Here is a 19,645-nt window from a genome sequence, read left to right on the forward strand (position 1 = left end):
TTCGAGTTTCGTGTGACGTCGCGCTTCCTCCAAGTTCGATGAAGGCGTGACCAAAACTCGCCTCCTTATTGGTTATGCCCTGAAGGGGAAGGCAAATTTCTTGGTTTTTCCAAGCGACGTGGAGGTGGAATACCTCTCCTTCAGGGCGAAGCGGACGTCAGGAAAATATCGCGCACTTGGTCGCGGTGCGAGTTGACCCCGACGAATTTTCGAGTCCCTCAACGGTAGGGTTTATGAGTATATTGTCTGCGAGCCAGCGCGCCCCGGGAAGGCCCGGCGCGGATGGGTCCCAGGTTGCCGAGCGCATGAGGCGGACTGCAGACCAAATGTTCGCTTCTATTGTCTCTGATTCCCTTTGTCAACGAAATCGAAATTGCAAGGGGTCGGTCTTGAAAACATATAAATTGACTGAAAGAAGGAATAAAATAATAAAAAGTAACGGTACTGTCTGACTGTATAGCCGTCGTTTCGGTCTACGACGGAACACTCAGAAATAGTAATGATTTCAAAGACCCGCTCACCATACTACACCTGTACTACTCCATTACACGTCCATTACTAAAATATGCATCGGTAATATGATCACCACGATCCAAGAAACACACACAAGAAATTGAAAGATGGCAACATAATTCTATGTTAAAGTATTCACTTCGTCTAATAGCATATAAGTCAAGTAAACCAATGCATCCTTTGGATCACGACTATAATGAAATATTTTAACAATTTTAATCCGAAATTTCTAGACAAACCATATTTCCGAGCAACTCAGATTTCTGTAGAAAAATAATATTAATTATTCGGAATAGAGTGGTAAGTATTGTTTCTCTGTTCGAACAAAATTTCTTATCAATATATCCGCAGGATTTTAACGAGATTTATTATGACTACGTTCGTTATTTCAACGGTTGTACTGATTCCATAGATTTTTATTCAATACGCGTATCGCGAACGAAACAAACCGACAATGGGACTTCATTAACTCTTCGCTACGGCTGAATACCAAACCCAAAACGTAATTTCACAGTTTATTTACGTCATATGCAATATCAAATTTTAATATTGAACATAATCAAATTACCACTAAAATTTTAGATAGAAGTATTGGAACATTATTAATTATTAAAAAAAAATTAAAGTAACGAGGCGAGGAGAAAAAAATTATAAAGGTAGAAACAGTCGAGAAGGTACTGACGTACATATTATGTAGGTGAATGCAAAGGTTTTGACGGGTTTCTCTCTAAAAGTGTAAGTTGATAATCCTTTTAATTATAATTTCATAATCATTTAATAAAATACATACTGATCCTTTCATAACATATATATTTTATTCTAAATAATACATTTGTGGAATATCATTTTTATTGAAATTATACAATTAAATTATATTAATCAATTTACAATTTACCATGGAATGCGATTGACGTAACTGCTGCTCCAGACAGATCAGACGCGTTTTCGAACCTTTTTTTCAAAAAACTCAATTTCAGTGTTAATTTTAAATAATGGAACACAGAACATTGATGAAGAAAGTCAGTCTCTAGCTTATGTTTGGTTTTCCAAAATTTATTCACGAAAACTTGAATTTGCATAAACATCCGCAGTAAAATAATAATTCTCGTATCTCTTCCTTGGCAATACAATTCTTTTTTCTTTAATAAGAAGAAAAAAAAACGAAAACCAGGACGCCATGAAAATTGAAGAACCGCGTGCGAAAGGAAGTTCGATTTAGGAACTAAAAAAGAAAAAAAAAACAGTCTGGATCCGTGTGATACCGAGAATCTCGTTGATTACATCGCGTGCAACGCCCGGGTATAATGAGTTTATGCGCGACGCGATCGATTAACGAGCCCCGTCGCGTCGTCGACCCGCTGTCGAAAGAAACGACCGATCGTTTAATCCGTCCTATCGCCGGTAACGATGTATCGGCTCCGATCGGCCTCATCGCGAATTAAGCCGCTGAATATTCATGACGGGAAATGAGTAGGTGCGTTCTCCAAGGCACGGTTCCTATCGAGGGGGGTGTAAGGGGGTGGGAAATAGGGGATCCAAAGCCGGCTCCCGATCGGATCGCTTCAATTTTTCCTATTTTCATTACCGGGATTAACCCTTTGCCCGTGGGAAATCCGTGCAGCCTCGAGGGAAACAACGCCGGCCAGTCTTTTGAGAATATTCTGACGCGGTTTTTCGTCTTGTTTCGTTTGATAGTTTAGAAAGGTTTTCATTTGACACGCGACTTTTAAAGGATATCCAGCTGGACGAGATCACGGGGGTGATATTTGTGGATTTTTCTCACTACTGAGGCTTTGAGAAGTATGGCGGACAGATCATATCAGTGACTGTTTAGACTGCGGAAGTTTGTGCGAATATAGATTTTTATGCAGTAATTTAGAGAACACGGGGTCGATTGAAGACCATCGAAAAAAAAAGTAGGATAAACATATTCATGATAGAAGGATCAAAAGTTTAACAAATTTGAAACGTTCATGATCGATTCCATATTACCGAAACTGTGTTTTTATTTGGTTTTTGGGATTAAATATGCGTTTTTGTTACATGTTTGTATATTCGTATATTACATATACATATATTAGAGGAACAAAAACTAATCATAGTTCAACGCCTATGTGTATTATATCTTTTTTAGAATGCAGATTTTTCTGTAAACTCAAACTTTAATCGATTAATTCATTGAACTAAAGCTATGTCGGAGATATGCTTCTTTTATTGTCGATTTTGTTAAGTCCAAAATAAAGCAAAATGTATATTAATGTTTAAAAAAATATTTACTATATTGCATTTCGGGCAATCATATTTGTGATAAATGCATAAAATCCGCATTCTAACCAATATGTATACAAAGTGTCTCAAGTCTGGTAATTAATTAATAGAGACTTTATTTTCGAGAAAAGTGGGCTTGAAGATTCATCTAAAAGATGTGTATACATATATGCTGGCAATAAGGAGAAACAGTCTGCAATGAATAGACGCGTCAGTCAAGTCCTATTTTGTTGCCCGTGTATCCAACAAACTTTCCAATTCAGTTATCGGAAAAAAAACCTGACAAAATTTTACTCTTTTCTTTTAAACTTATTTTTTCTCGTAGGATGACCTCCTGTCCGGTTGTACGACCCGATCTAATAAAAAGACACCTACAGGATGTTCTGTAACTGGTGGTACAAGTGGGTACTGGGTGATTTTACGTGAAAAAATAAGTCTAAAATATAAACTAAAATTTTTTCATTTGAGACTTCGTTGTTTAAAAATGGTGTTTGAAAAAGTGCTGGATAGGCGTGTAATTGAATGGGACTTTGCTAACGGGTCCGTCCGTTGCATTCCATTTCTACTTACAGCCAACTCGAATACACGCGTCACAGGTAACTCTTCAAATTCGATTTTCTCGAAAACTAAGACTCGGATGACAAAATTTGATTGTATATTTTCGACTTATTTTTTCACGTAGCATCACCCACTACCTGGTTGTACCAGCAGTTACATAACACCCTGTATAACACGAAACGTGTGAATATTCCCATTCCTCGCCATCGCGTCATTTCTCTTAATCATTTTATTTCATCATCGATAAATCCTCAACGATACCATTTCCCGTTTAACGAGCCTTTTTCGGCGGACAATGGACCCGAAACAAAGAATACCCCGATCCGGCCGTGTGCAACAACCGTCAGGGTACAGTTCGTCGTTATCGATCAGGCTGTAATTAAATTAGAGTTCCGAACAATGGTCCATTGTTGTGTTTCTTGTTATAACTTGTCCCACGTGCCGGAAACACGTCTCTCCGCGCGAAAATAAATCACGCGTTAATTAATCTCGATTCATGTAACGATAGAAAGACGGGACGACGACGCGCGACACGCGACGTATTTTCAATTTCCGTGAAACTGAAACATCGCGTAGTGGATATTTGGCTGATCTGTCTAACTAAAAATCGGTGTCTGCACGCCACTGAGCAGCGTATTTTATGGGTTGAAGTTTAATCATCTCTACCAATGCATAGGCGCAGCCAGGGGGTGAACCTGCCACCCCCCCTGAACGGAAAAAAGTGGCTTTTGCCATCCCCCCCCCCTTCTCAGAGTTACAAAATTTTTGCGTAATATTAAATATTGCAGTATAATTTTTAAACTTTAAAAACATAATAAAGTATGTTTGCCTACGTACAGTGCTTCTTACTGTGGCAGTCGATGTGTTAATATTTTTGTCCCCCCGCCCCTGACTGATAACCTGGCTACGCCTATATACCAGTGTTTTGTTTTGTTTCAACAGTTGTCCTAATGTACGTGATTTTGCACATATCTGAAACATTTTAATTATAATTGCTTTCATTTTAATGCAGTTAATCCTGAAGTAGTCGCGTGGATGACAATTGTATCGAAAAAAATGTATCGATAAATCTACAGTGTATCGTTCTGTTTTACCTCCGGCCAGGCGAATGGACCCCGCCGTGTTTACTCGCTTTATGAAACCCGTCGGCAGAACACCCTTTTTATCCGCCGCGATCTTCCGGTCGGATGGTCGCCGCCCCGACGCAATAATATCCGTCGGTAAACTTCATTCGCATTCGTCGTGTCGTACGACGAACAGCTGTCGCCATTATTTTCACCCCTTACGAACCTGCTATCTCCGAAACCCACTCGATCCCCAACCTGGCCGCCGCCAGGTCGATAATAACCAACGCGAGACGATTGAGGCCTCGATAAACGCGCGGAATTCTGTCGAGCTTACGTTACCAGAAAGGAAGTCGAGCTTACGTTACCAGAAAGGATGTGGAGCTTACGATACCAGAAAAGATATCGAGCTCAAGAATTCGCGTACGGACATCAACAGACACGAAGAACATTTATTTACGTACGTTCCTGTAAATTTTAAGGTACGTTTTCACGTGACAGTAAAAGTCATGAATTTCGTTCTCGTGACACTATGTGACAATGTAAACCAATGCACGACGTGACATCTGGTTTTCACGACGACAAAAGTCGTGAAATTTAGTGTCATGGCCGTAAAAGTAACGATCACATGAAGATGTACCTTGAAGGTGAACAAGTATACCTGATGTTTGGGGCTCGATTTTGGGCTAGAATTTAGTTTCTAATTAGTCTGGGATTTGGGTTCGTTCCGGACTAGATAGCGAGCTTTGGGTTGAGATTAGAATTCAGGTCTATTTTCAGATTTGGGCCAGGGTTTTGTCTGGGATTCTGGCTAAATTTTGGGTTAAGGTTCCAACTAGACTTCAAACTAGTCGTGGACTTTGGCTAGGTTTGGAGCTAAAGTCCTGCCTAGGGTACTGGATAGATTCTGGGCTAAGGCTCGGGTTAAAGGTTGTATCCAGGATTTTATATAGGATTCTATTTCACTAAACATCAGGCTAGGATTCTAGAGAGGATTCCAGCTAAGCTTTGAGCTAAGGTTCTATCCAGCGTTCTAAATTTCTAGGGGTTTCTGTCTAGGATTTTACCTAGAGTTCTATGGTTTTTAGGGTTTTTACTAAAGTTCGAGCTAAGGTTCTGGATAGATTTTGGAATAAGATTTCGGTTAGGGTTTCTACCTAGGAATGTTTGTAGCTTTGGTTTCTAGGGGTTTCACTAAAGTTCAGGCTAGTGTTCTGGATAGGTTCTGGGCTAACATTTGGACTAGGGTTCAGACTACGGTTCCTATTGTAGCGTTCCAACAAGGTTCCTGGCCACGTTCAAGGCAACATTTCAACTTTCTTAGTTTCTAAATGTCTCCTCAAGCACGAACGCCAATATTGAAAGAGAAATCATATTCTGAGCTCACCCAACCACACGGAAACGTTAGTAACCTTGAATAACATGTTACTTTCACTCCATCTGGAAACTCACGTTTCGCTCATTGTCGAGCACGCCCCCGTTAAAGCACTCTTCGAATTTACGATATATCAATCCATTACGAGCGAACGTAACATTCGATTCTCCCCCGTCCATAGAAACTCTTCTCGCATTGGCTCTTGGGACCGTTCAATAGATGACTTTCTGTCCCTTCGAACGTGGCCCTCCGCTCTTCAGCGAAATATTATCCGTGAGCAAACTTCATTCGCATTCACGACGTTTGACCGGAATCACGGCGCGCCGGGTCTCCATTCTACCCGGTTTCTTTTTTTCTCTACCGCTATGGATTCCGACAACCCCACTCCGCGATTCATGGGTGGTTTTATTACCGGCCGGAGACGCTTCCTCGTTCGATGTCGAGCAAAAAGGGCTGACGACCATCTTTCGCGGCGGAATAGTCCGCCGCGGTGAAAGAAAATCTGTCACGCCATTATTGCGTGTGATATTACGTGTTAACATCTGTTCGTGCGAAATTTGTAAAGATAATTCACGTAGGAAATATATCTGGAACCCAAAGCCAGGGTATATTAAGTTACATTTTTCAAATATTAGGGGAGAGCAAATCAAAGATGCTGAAATCTTGTAACTTTGGAATCATTCGGTAAGGTTTCAACGAAAAATAATCGCAACATTCGTACTATTGAATGGATTTGAGACAAGTCTCGATATTTAGAAGTGGTGAACGTTACATTAAGTCCCCTATGTGATCGACTTTAGACTGTTTTGCTCGGAACAAAATATGGACTCAATATCGTTATTGCATTATTATATTAAAAACTAAACGAATTAGAACGAAATAATTTTTACCATTAGAAAGAGTGAAAAATTTGATACGGGAAAGATATAAAATGTCATTTTTTGTAAAAAGTGGACTTAATACGCTCTGGCTCTGAGATCCAAATGTGTAGAAAGATGTTGGAGTGGAACATATAGTAAGCTACGAAATCATTTAGACGACATACCGCAGCTTGGCATTAATAGTGGTGCGATTAAAAAAATCTACATGTGATGTGACTGCGAAATTTAACAAGTTTGAATAAAGAACAAAAAGTCCCTTTCTGAACCAGAATATCTATAGCCACTGAAATGACAGAGAATTCCTAAAAAAATATCACCAACGAATTTTTTAAGTTTCTCTTTGGATAATTTTTTCATATTTTCAATAACAGTGGGAATAATTTCCATGTTTATAATTAGTAGAACACCCCGTATATGAAATTATTTCCTCGCTGTGACTCCTAAATACAATAAGTTTGAACCAAGAATAACCAATTTCTTCCTGATATTGTAAAAAGTCTTCTAAGTTTACGTCAGTAGAGCGTGACAGTATCAAGGAAGGCTGGAAGTGAAGGCGAAACACGCGAAAGCAATAGAGGACAATCGCTTTCTAAGAGCTCATTCGCGGCGATCGCAATTTTCAGCGACATTATATTTCCATGAACCGCAGTTTCCATTTATCTCAGCCCTTTGACTTTCAATACACCTCCCATCTCTCGTGCCGTTTCTTTTTATTCGAGGAGGCAAACGCGTCGTGGCTCGCTGCCACGAGCGTATCGCGGTTCTTAAACGTAGCTACCTAACGAGCAAACTTTCGTTCGCTGGTGCTGCTGTAAAATAAGACGCGCATTTACGTGCGCTCCGTCGTCGGTTCGCTCGTTTGCAGGAACAACATCCGCTGGTTTCCGCAAAAAGGTGACTCTCACTCGCTTCAATCTACTAATTTCCGTTTGGATCATCGTCGTCCTCGTTGAAGAACACGTAAGACACGTAATTTGGAATGGAGCCAACGGATGGGTTTAAAATCTATATAATGATTAGTGTCGTCCCTAATAATTGATGGATCCAAATTTGGTGTTAACCGCTTTATTCCTTATTGAAAGACACGTAAGGCACCATAATTCTCAATGTAACATATGAATATTTACCACAAATATACTTGATCATATTCATCACATTAACCAATCATTAGGTCTAAGATCCATATGATGACTAATATCGTATTTCCTAATCTATGAATTGAAATTCTGTGTGAAGTATCATATTTCCCAGTGGAGGGCACGTCAACAATACAATTTTCAACGTGATATACAAATATTTACTGCAAATGTACTTGATCATGCCCTTCGCAATCAAATCAATCGTTAGGTCGAATTGTAAGATCTATATGATGACTAATATCGTCTTTCCTGATGTATGAATTCAAATTCTGCGTGAACTGTCTTATTCCTCATTGAATAACACGTAAGACAGTACAATTGTCAATGTGGTATATAAATATTTACCGCAATTATACTGGATCATGTCCCTCGCAATCAGATCAATCGTTAGGTCTAAGACCTATATGATGACTATGAATGTCGTCCTTCCAAATCTATGAATTCAAATACTGTGTGAATTTTGTTGTTCGTCATTGAATAGCACGTAAGACAGTACAATTCTCAATGTGGTATATGAATATTTATCACAAATATACTTGATCCTATCCTTCGCAATGAGACTAATCGTTGAGTGTAAGATCCCTGTCATACTAATATTGTCTTTCCTAATCTATGGTTCCAAATCTTACGTGAAATGTTTTATTTCTCGTTAAAGGACATGTAAAACAGTACAACTTTCAACGTGATATATAAATATTTATCACAAATAGCTTGTTCATGTCCCTTGCGATCAGGCCCATTATTTTGAATTAAGTTTAAGGTTTTATTAATTAAGTTAGGTTTCAAACACACACAATACTAACATCGACCCTCTTAATTCACAAATCCAAATTCTCTTTATCCATCTTATTTTTCATCTAAAAACGCGCGAAATAATGCAGTTCCCATCGCAATATAAGAATATTTAGCACAGATATACTCGATCATATACCCCGGAATGCAGGCAAGTGTTGGGTCTGAGATCCGCATAATACAGAGTATCATCTCTCCTAATTCATGAATTAAATTTCTGTTTATATCGTCATATTCTCCGTTGAAAAATACATGCAGTCAGTACAGTTATAGTAAGGTCGTTTACCTCGATCATCGAGGATGCCCACGATCTCGAGGATTGAACCGTCAAGAATTTTCACAGGTCTCTATCACTCTGCTTCCTCCACGGTCCTCCTCTCATTTTGAGGGCGAGACAGCGAACGAAATAACGACGGAATTAGTGGGGACGGCGTCAGAAATGAAAGCCAGGCAGCGTCGAGATTGAATGTTACGCCCGCGATGGAATAAATATTGCCTTCGACGTAGTATTCGCAACCGCTGGAATCATTTGCCTAACGGCTCAAGAGCTTAAGTATCCGCGGACATTAAGACCGTATTCAGACTCGAAAAATGCCCGTGGAAATTGACGAACGGAACTGCTGTTATGAGGGATGAATTTCGAAACTACGACGGGTTTCGAACACCCCTAACAAGCGGCAATTTCCGAACTACGTTACGCGGATTTCCAGGAATTTCTGGTTTGATGGTGGGATATGTGAGAGTATTCGACGGGTTTTGCATTTGTTTAACAGACCGTGCTCGCGGTAAGAGGAAGAAACTGTCTTAACTATGTGACTACAGAACTATGCAAACTATGTAAACTACTGGATTACAGGATAATAATTAACACGAGCACTTATCTCAATTCACCATCCGAAAATTACAGCTTTTAGCTAACATAAGAAAAATATGTTCCAATTTTCAATCAGAGACACATGAGGATTAGATCGAGATACGAATGGACGTTTGTCACTTCACTCGAGTAGTTCGCAAAATAAAAAGTATTATTATTTGTTTTGCAAAAGTTTTAGTTCTGCAAAAAATATTTGACATGTACTTTTTTTTATCGGCCATCGTCCATGTTAAGGGGGTGATAGGAGCCCCAAAAGGGAGTAGCAAACTAGAGGGAGTAGGCAAAATTATTTTGTTTAAATTGTGTTATTGAATACAGAATTTAGTCACATAAGAAAATGAAACAACGAATTCAAATTTTTAATGCATTATTTAAATAAATAATTTTTTATTTAATTTTCTTATGTGACAAAATTCGCCATTCAGAAACACAGTTTAGAAAAAATAACTTTTTCCTACTCCCTCTAGTTTCCCAAATATTTCAAAAAACATATTTTCATCCCTTAAGTTTGGGGGCTACTATCACCCCCTTAATATGAACAATGGCCGATTAAAAAAAATACGTATCAAATATTTTTTAGAGAACTATCTCCTATATAAGTCTCATTAAAATCAGCGTGTATGGGTTCGTTATGTTCCCTTCTTAGAACCAATACGTTTGCGGACCTACACGGATAAGTATTTACCCTCCCATCAAACAAATCTTTACCAATTACCATTTTACATTTCGTTTTAAGAATTTACAGTAAATTCTGATCAATTTTGTTTGCTGCCTTATCATTTTCACGAAGAAAATTAGTTCCTCTGTACGATTTGGCATATTATTGTTAGTAAAGCGAATCTAGTTTGTTTATCGAGATTAGCCTCTGATTTCCAGAACGCTCAGGTCCAGTAAATAATGGAGCGACTGCGTACGGGGTTTCGCCTGAATTCGTGCGAAGCGAAAGGTGACGGTATCGATCGATGTTGCAGAAGCGAGAATCCGGTACGCCTTGGCGAATGGGTCGAGGTACGGGTGTCGAGGACCGGACGTTTGGCGTCCCTCGAGGTCGAGGACGATCCTCCGCAGGAAATCCTGGCGCCGGGAGCTTTCACGCAGCTGTCTCTGCCGCTAAATCTTTACCTAGGCGGCGCGCCCTCGACGGACATGTACTCGCCAAAGATGAAGACGACGGCGAGCTTTGTCGGTTGCATTCAGACCGTCATTATGAACCGTCGAGAGGTAAGAAACAACGCCAGCTTTCATTAACGCAGCGCTGGAATTAAGGGGGGTCGGGGCTAGGGAGGTTACGACACCGGGTCCCACATTCCAGGAGGTCCAGCTTTATTCTTTCCATTTATGTCAGAAAATAAGTAAATGAAATTTTGTTTACTGTTTTCCTTGTGAAATAATCAAAAACTGCACTAAATGTAGAAATAAATCAGATGAATGTTGTTCAAATATAACAAAGCATTATTTGTTATGATTAAATGTTATTGTATTTAGCAGAAATTTCAATTTTTGAGAAGTTATGAATTCTATTGTATGTTTTGTACAAAAATTGTTTGCCCCCCCCCAAGCTTTTCTCCCAAGGGGGCTCCTGAAGGTTGATAGCCCTGGGCCACAACATATCTTAAACTGCCTCCGAAAATTATATATAAGCGGGCTTGATGTGATTTTTCAGAAAATGATAAGAAGAAAAGATTGAATATAATTTTGTCATTCGAGGTTTCATTTTTGAGAAAATCAGATTTGCAAATCTGCTAGATACGCGTGCAATTGAATAGGACTTGACTAGCGCGTCTGTATTGCATTCCGTTTCTACCTACTATCATGACGAATACACGCGTTTCGGATTCTTTTCAAAGTCGATTTTCTCGAAAACGAAATCTGTAATGAAAACATTATTTTATATTTTCAATTTATTTTTTCTCGTAAAATCACCTTATGTTTGCTTGTACACAATTTTCAGGGCCATTCTACAATATATATATAACTGGTGGAATGAAATTAATTGAAATATGGAAAGATATGGTAAAAAAGATGGTAAATATGTATATGATATACATACAGAGTAAAGATATTTTATATGATACATGTATAGGTATTTACCATATTTTTTTACTTCTATCCTTAAAAACCTAATATTTCATTCGTTCAAAGACCCCAGGTATAATTGAGCGTGCGCCCATTTGAACCGGAATTCTGAATCCTTAAAAGTGTTCCACCGGGGGCGAAAGTATTTATTAACGCTACGGATGGTTCCATTCAGCGGAAATTATCTCGCAGAATGGCCCTGGCATAAATATTTGTACGGCATTAAATCGTACGAATGCACGCATTGTGCGCTTTAACTCGTCTTCTTTTCTTTTTTTTTTTTTGCCTCATGGCGCATTCGAGGAGCTGAATCCCCCAGCAAAGGCTCAGCCCAACCGGTTGCTTCTTTTAATACACACGAAAACTCGCAGACTTGCATCCGAACCCCTCTCCCTTTATCGCGGAAGAACTATCGTCAACTTATACATTCACGGACGCACCGGCTGCATTAAATTCAACGGAACTGTGTAACGCGACTCGGAAAATTTATGAACATTCGCGCCTCGATATTCCTGGGAACAGATAATTATCGATAATTGATCACTGTTTTCCAATTAAAAGGGGCCCAACTAAACTGGGACAATTGTGATTCGATGGTAATTGAAACGCTCGATTTGGGAAATACACTTTACGAGCACAAAATGAAATTATACTGAAGAATTTTAAAGCAGTTTGTTGTTGTACTATGTAAACTTTTGTGTCTCGAATCATTGATTGAATGTTGAACTTGAATGTTGAACGAATAATTGAATTGAAATTGATGAACTACCGACGATAAACGTATATCTGTTTCTATCGGAGGAATAAACATGACAAACTTTTGAAAGTTTTTAAATTTTTAAATTAACTGGTTACTTCATTTTCATATTGCAATAAAAGTTGTAGAAGGCCTGACTGAATGGCTTCTTGCAACATTTTAATCATCATTACAAAAGTGTACTAACCAATCATTTTGACTGCTTGGTTATTTCTAGTGTTAAACCTTTATCGGTGTAACTATTTGATACCTTTATTCTAATAAAAGTAATATATTTTTCAATTGTTACTAAAATTTTCAATTTGTATAACAAGGGAATTTTATTTTTTCACACGACGAGAATACTCGTCATTACCCAAAAGATGGTAATTTCCTCGTGACGTGTGAACTCATCAAACACCGTTAAAAGGTTAATTGACTTTAGAATTGCCAGAGTCTAATGACATTTTCGATAGCGGCATGTATGTAATTAAATATTCATAATAATTATCGATGTCGATGAAGACTTGCAAGTTAGTTTCTAAACATAGCTTTCAGTTGAAGTCAGGGAATTATTGGGTTTAATACAAAAGTAAGTACCTAGATTCTCGCAGTGCTATTGTGGTTTTATTTCATTTTAACGGCAAAATGTTCAATGTTCGTCAGAAAAATTGCTAAATATTATAAATAAAAGGTGGAACTATTTCGAGTAAGAGATGCTGTAGCAATTGTTCAACATTTAAAGATTTTCGTGGAAAAAACAGTTGTTACTTTTACATACACTTAATATAAGTCGATGAACAAAACAATTATAATTTACTGCTGTATACAGTCAAATTGCGACACGTGTCTATTGTCAATTACATATAACAGGAAACATTTAAATGCTTTAAACAAAAACGTCAAAAATATTCTATTAAACCATGCAGACTTCAAATGAAAGGTTTTTGATTCATAAATCTTAATATTAACTTAAATCATTTTTATCTTATCTGATTAAATAGTATACAATCTTCAGACGAGGAGATCAATTTGTAGTTCTTCTAAAACTACAACTCACAGTGGTCAGAATCAAAATTCAGGAGTTCAAAAAGAAATTTCATTTATTTTTCAAAACACCCACATTAACTTTTGATTTGTCCCATGCGTTATTGTTTTATTGAGACCATTTATGTCACCAACCTCAGTCAAACATGGAAACAAAATGTCCTAAAAATTGATAATTTCATGTAGACGTTAAGAACACTGTTAATGAATGATGACGTCCTCGAAAAGGATCCCTAAAACTGATAAAAATTTGTTTATTTATCTACCTCCAGTCAAATCAAAACTATATATTTCAACATTTTTTATTACTTGAGCTAAACAAGCGTATGATCCATTAAATTTTTTATTTTGGCCTGTGTGAAAATGTGATTTCCTCTATGTAACAAAAACTCAATAACACCGAACGTCTGAAAAGTACAAATTTACAATCGAATGAACGTCACTGTGACGTCATCGCTCCTCAAAGTCTTGATATTAATTTACTTAAATGATTGTCATTTTATCAACGATAAATTCCTGCAAACTAATATTTATATAGTTTATAATATTTATGTACTAAATACTAACTGTAAAATTGTCTAGAATTTATAATATTAATGGTATGTTAATAACAGTCATATTTTCGCTCTACAGATAGGAATTCTCGCCGAGGCACTCGGCGGAGTGAACGTCGGGAACTGCGGGCACGCGTGCGAAGCGAGGCCCTGCGGAGACGCGGAATGCCGTCCACTCCGCGACCGTTTCACCTGTCGCTGTCGACCCGGGATGCCTCATCCCTGTCCAGCCCCGGATGACAATACAATCCTCGGCTCATCCCCGGTGAAATCGAGCGTTGGCACGCGTTACGAACGATCCGTGCCGAGCTTTTCCGGCAGCGAGAGCTACCTTCATTACAACGACGCGGACACGATGAAAAGGTAGATCCCGGAAAATCATGGATATTATTCTAATTTTTATAAATTCATGTTTAAATTAGTTTCACCGCTATCGATAAATATATGACAAAAAATTGGGCACAACTGGAACGAAGAATGGAAATCATCAGTTGGTGAATGGCATATTGACAATCAAAGCAAAATTTCTACGATACGAACACATCAGCAAGACCAAGTAATGATCTTAAGGATAAGAATAGGGCACACGAAAATGATTCAATAATCCGAAATTCAATAGTAAATCCTCGATGAGTGTTCGAAGGCTCCTCGGCACTGAACATTAAATATTTCATAAACGCCATATGCGACTGAAACAAATATCATTGGCTTCAGAATTCCAAGATCTATCACTGTGCTAAACCTCATTAAAAAGCCAGCGTTACACCTGGGGACCCCTCCATGTCAGGGCCGAGGTACCTTTGAAGGAGGATTTACTGTATTATCTGTTCGAAAAAAATGATCCCCTATCGTGTGATTCATGCAATATCGTACTAACAATAGATCATATCATCTTTCGATGCAGAAAATATTCTATCTACTGACAACTATTTAACGCTATACCCACCTTTAACACGTTGACTGACACATTGAAAAAGGCAGTACGTAGCCAGACACACTTTATTTCGTTTTTTAAATCATAAATTCTCGAAAATATACACGTTTAGTTAACTAGAGGCTGTTTGGTTTTAAATTATACTGCGATATTAATCTTACGCAACAATTTTGTAACGGTATTTTGAATAACTCAAACTGTTTGCAGTGTTTCAACTACAAATTATTGCGTAGTTGGCAGTCAACGTGTTAAGGGGAATTTAAAGGATACAGAAACAATTATAGGACTAGTAAACTGCCTAAAGCATACTGAATTATATCGTGTTGCCATTTGTATCACTAATAACTCAAAGAAGTAGATGATGCAACCATAAAGTATAGAGGAAAAAGAATATGACAAAAATACGAGAAAAACAGGTTCTCAGAATATATAGCGATGTGTCAGGACAGATGGTACAAACAGACATGTTATTCTAAATGCAAAAATAAGTCGAAAATGTAAAATGGAATTTTTTCATATGATCCTTCATTTCCGAGATAATCCAATTTGAAAATCTGCTGCATGCATATACAAGTGAATGCTTCGCTAATGCGTCTGTTCATTACATTCCGTGTCTACTTACTGTCTGTACGAATGCATAAATGTTACATGAACTTTCAAATTCGATTATCTCCGAAATGAAACGAAGCACCATACGAAAAACTGTAATTCCATATTTTCGACTTATTTTTACATGTAGAATAATCTCCTGCCTAATTGCAAAGGGTTTTCCACTAAGAATGATATGATTTTAAAATGAAATGGCAACCATTTTTAAAATGTTATAACTGTCACTAGTTGTCATATCTCTTTAGTATACTCTGACAATTTATCATGGCTAAATAGAATAAGAACAGTTCGATAAAAGGATAATTTCAGGAAATGCAACTGTTAGTTGGCCTCCAAGAAGTTGTGATTTAACTCCTTTAGATTACTTTTGTGGGGTTATTTGAGATCTATGGTCTACGTAAACAAACCACAAACCCTTGATGCATTAAGATAGAACATCGAACGCTGCATTCATGATATTAGGCCCGAGTTATAGCACAAAATCATGGAAAATTGGGTTCATCGAATTCGCTCGTGTGCACGAAATCGGGGTGGACACTTAAATGATGGGTTATTCAAAACATAATGTAATAAACTGTACTTCAAAATAATATAAAAAATTTAATTGTATCTAAAATAGTTTTTATTTTATTGCAATGTAAAATCATATCGTTCTTATTGGAAAACCCTTTACAATTCGTCCTGACCCACTCTGTAGATAGATACAAAGTCAGACGAAAAATTATCTATATCAGCAATAACCCAATCTTTTTTGACTTGCGTACCACTTAGCATCCGATTATCCGAAATTGTACCTCCTAATATTAGAGAAATACTTCTAATTTATGTGATTGCTGTAATTTAAATTTTTTTCGCTTACATCTAAAACACCAAGCACATACCCCAGGTTAAGAACCGCTGATCGTACATGATAACAACGTTTGATTAGCTCTTCAGAAATCGATCAAAATAAGATTATTCTTGTTACAACGAAAATCGGTTCGTTTCAGGATAATCAGCTACAGGGTAGACATCAATATGAGATTTCGTGCGAGCAGCAATAGCGGTCTGCTGCTGTGGAGCGGTCGACAGGCGGATCCACAGGAACAAAGAGACGAGAACGATGATTTTCTCGCCCTCGGCTTGGATCGCGGTTACCTGACATTAGCGTATAATCTTGGCTCCGGCGAGGCAGTTCTACGGTACAATCTAACGAGACTGGACGATGACCTATGGCATCGTGTTCGGGCAGTTAGGTAACCACGTTCGGGAACTTATAATTTCGCGGCCCGTATCGGGAAAGTTTTAATTGAATAAGAACTGTTTTAATCGAGTTCCGATGGTACTGAAGCCGGTCTCTCTGGATGTTTCTTTAGGAACGAACAGTGGGCGTCGTTGGTCGTCGACAGCGGGGCCGGAGTCTCAGCCTCCTCGCCGGGACAGCTGAGACAGCTGAACACTGACACCGGTCTTTACGTTGGTGAGTGGAACGTTTTGATGAGACATTTTCTTATTGAATTCCCTCGTATACAAGATAGAGACGGCGTGAACTGCTACTTGTGAATCACGAGTGATTCGATCATGTTCGTTCCCAATCACGGTGATTTTTCACAGTGATTCGTTATTTTTCGTGATCGTTTCTGATTGGTGCAGAAACATAACAGTTCTTTACACGCGACATATAACCTATATATTTTATATTAACGACATCGAAACAAAAATTCGAGTTATATCGTATAAAGTGAAGGAATAATTAGAAACGATTTATGTTATTTTATTGTTATAGTGATATACTATGAAGAATAAGCGACTTATCTGGAGCTTAAAGATAGACTTTTCGTCCTTTACAGATTAACAGGCCATCCGGCATAAACGTGAAATAAAAATACTGTTTCGTGATATTTATTTTGTTGTGGTTTACTTTTGTCAGTATACAATCTGCAGTTTTACAATCAGGAGCAGAAATTATAGTAGTGGTGTTTCTACTTTCCAAAACTGGTTAATGTTACTTTCTTTGGAAATGCTTAATAATTCATATCGCTGGTAACTTTCACGAAACCGTATTTCTACGGTCGGAACACAACACTCAGCTGTAGATTAACGGCCAGCAATTCTCGGCTGAACCGACCTGTAGACTTCTGTTTAGTCGTCTTTGAGTTATTACTAGAATCACAAAGTAGGTCGTCTTCGCGGAGGTTCGCGAATTCAGGGAAACTTTTAACAATAAGTTACTCAACTCGGTAAGAAAAGGCTTGATTTATAATTGAACACCAAGAAATTGGAACATCCAAATTTTTCTTCACCAGGTATCACTTCCTGAGACGTTATTATATACACAACCGACGACTCATCGTGTATGTTTCAACTTTTAATCAGTATTTAAAGAATTTAATTAACCTGTCGTCGCCCCGATTCTTAACTGTTCTACCTCTGGTTTTAAAAAAAACTCAGTTAATCAATTTACGTGCATCCCATTGGTTCATCATAATATAAAGAAACTTCAACCAAAAAACAATTACTCTTTTAAGTCCTAACTTCAGAAACTTTGAAAGTTTTTGTTCTTAATAGTTGTATCGCCAACTACTAACAACAATTAGAAATTTATATTGTTAATACGATAAAATTTTGTTAAATATTGTAAAAAATAGCTTTTAATTCAGTAGATGATATTATAGAGTGTTTAATTACTTTACTAGTTTCTTGCTTCTATAATATTAAACTCCGTAAACTTTAATCTTAGTTTTCTCAGTTTAGAAGCTAGTGGAGATAGAACAATTAAAAACTAGAGCGATGCTGTGACTAGAATGTCTTGTGTTCAAACTCATTTGATATTACTTGTAAGTATCTGTAACAAAAATCAACTGAATATATCATGCTGTCCCAAAACTCATCTGTAAATTGCTACGTACAAAGACTTTTCCTGTGATCCCTTAACACTTTGAGGGGCTGGAATGCATGCGTCCAGATAAGGACGTCGCTGTCGGGATGATATGGAATGTCCAGATTTTTCACAAAAACTGATTACGATTAAAAGCAGGCACATGCCCCACTACTTCTTGAGTCTATTTTTCGAATGTAAAGCGAGGAACGCACTTCTTGTGACAAAGTGTCCCCAATAAAGGCGATCGATCTTGCGTAACCGTTACACTGAAATTGTCTTATGTATCTACAGGCGGTGCACCAGACATCGTGAGGACGACGGGTGGCACGTACACGAAGGGTATCGTCGGTTGCATCAGCGATCTGGTTCTCGACTCGGACTTCTCCGTGGCGCTGTCGTCACCCGCGCAGGCCACCAACACGCACTCGTGCATCCCCTGAAAGACACCAGTACCGTCCGACATTAGGTGGTCAGGCCCGTTTGGGCGGGTCGTTGCTAGGATATAAAAATACAGCACGATGAATCGCTCTGGCGTAGCCAGGGCGAGAGCCCGTCGACGAGCAACGTTCAAGGTGAACAGCGCGCGCCCGGTCATCGCCTTGAACACGCTAATCCGACGTTTGTGACGGCGTGCGATTCATTATTACCGATCATCCACCCTTTTTGTACAGACTCATCAACGACGAGAATTCTCCCGAGGAGAATCGAAATCTTAAAGAAAGAAAAAATAAAAAGAAACGGAAAAGGGGAGAGAAAAAAATGGAATGAAAAAGACTACTAGGTCGTCGACGGTTGAAATTAGTGGACAGCTTACTGTAAATATTAACGAAAAGGTAATCGCGGTGTTAACTGGAGATATCTATCGGTCGCATCGCGACGTATATTTCCACTCTGTGGCAACTTCCGGTCGTGTCCAATCGATCACATTGGAATAATCCGAGTTATACGAACAGAGACGTGTAAGAATGTTCCGCTTAGTAACCCTCCCGTCTCCCTCAACCCCGATTACCCGTTACTTTTCGTTCGTTTCGCGGTTTCCGTTTCTCTCGTCTCGACATCGAAACTAGAGATGGCGTGAACTGCTAGTTGTGAATCACTCGTGATTCGATCAAGTTCGTTCCCAATCACGATGATTTTTCACAGTGATTCGTGATTTCCCGTGATCGTTTCTTATTGGTTGAAGAAACCTAACAGTTCTTTACACGCGATACATAATTTGTATATTTCACATTAACGACATCAAAACGAAAATTAGGGTTATATCGTATAAAGTGAAGGAATAAGTGGAAACAATGAAGAATAATGAATAAATTAATGATTACAAATTATAATCTACATGTTACCTAGCAAATCATTTTTTTAGAA

At 38.3% G+C, this 19,645-nt stretch overlaps 1 protein-coding gene across 1 annotated transcript in view; it reads left to right on the plus strand.

Annotated features, from left to right (window-relative positions):
- LOC107189269 (pikachurin-like) overlaps positions 1-18,958 on the plus strand; it is a 267,863-nt gene extending 248,905 nt beyond the window's left edge. Inside the window, exons 10-14 of the mRNA XM_015577762.1 lie at positions 10,436-10,685; positions 13,957-14,240; positions 16,410-16,655; positions 16,776-16,879; positions 18,572-18,958. Of these exons, the coding sequence (XP_015433248.1) occupies positions 10,436-10,685; positions 13,957-14,240; positions 16,410-16,655; positions 16,776-16,879; positions 18,572-18,720 (1,033 nt within the window). The 3' untranslated portion in view covers positions 18,721-18,958. The remainder of the gene's footprint in view (positions 1-10,435; positions 10,686-13,956; positions 14,241-16,409; positions 16,656-16,775; positions 16,880-18,571) is intronic.
- Positions 18,959-19,645: the final 687 nt, after the last annotated feature.

The sequence above is a fragment of the Dufourea novaeangliae genome, unplaced genomic scaffold (genome assembly GCF_001272555.1).
Source record: "Dufourea novaeangliae isolate 0120121106 unplaced genomic scaffold, ASM127255v1 scaffold149, whole genome shotgun sequence".
In the NCBI taxonomy this organism is placed as follows: domain Eukaryota; kingdom Metazoa; phylum Arthropoda; class Insecta; order Hymenoptera; family Halictidae; genus Dufourea; species Dufourea novaeangliae.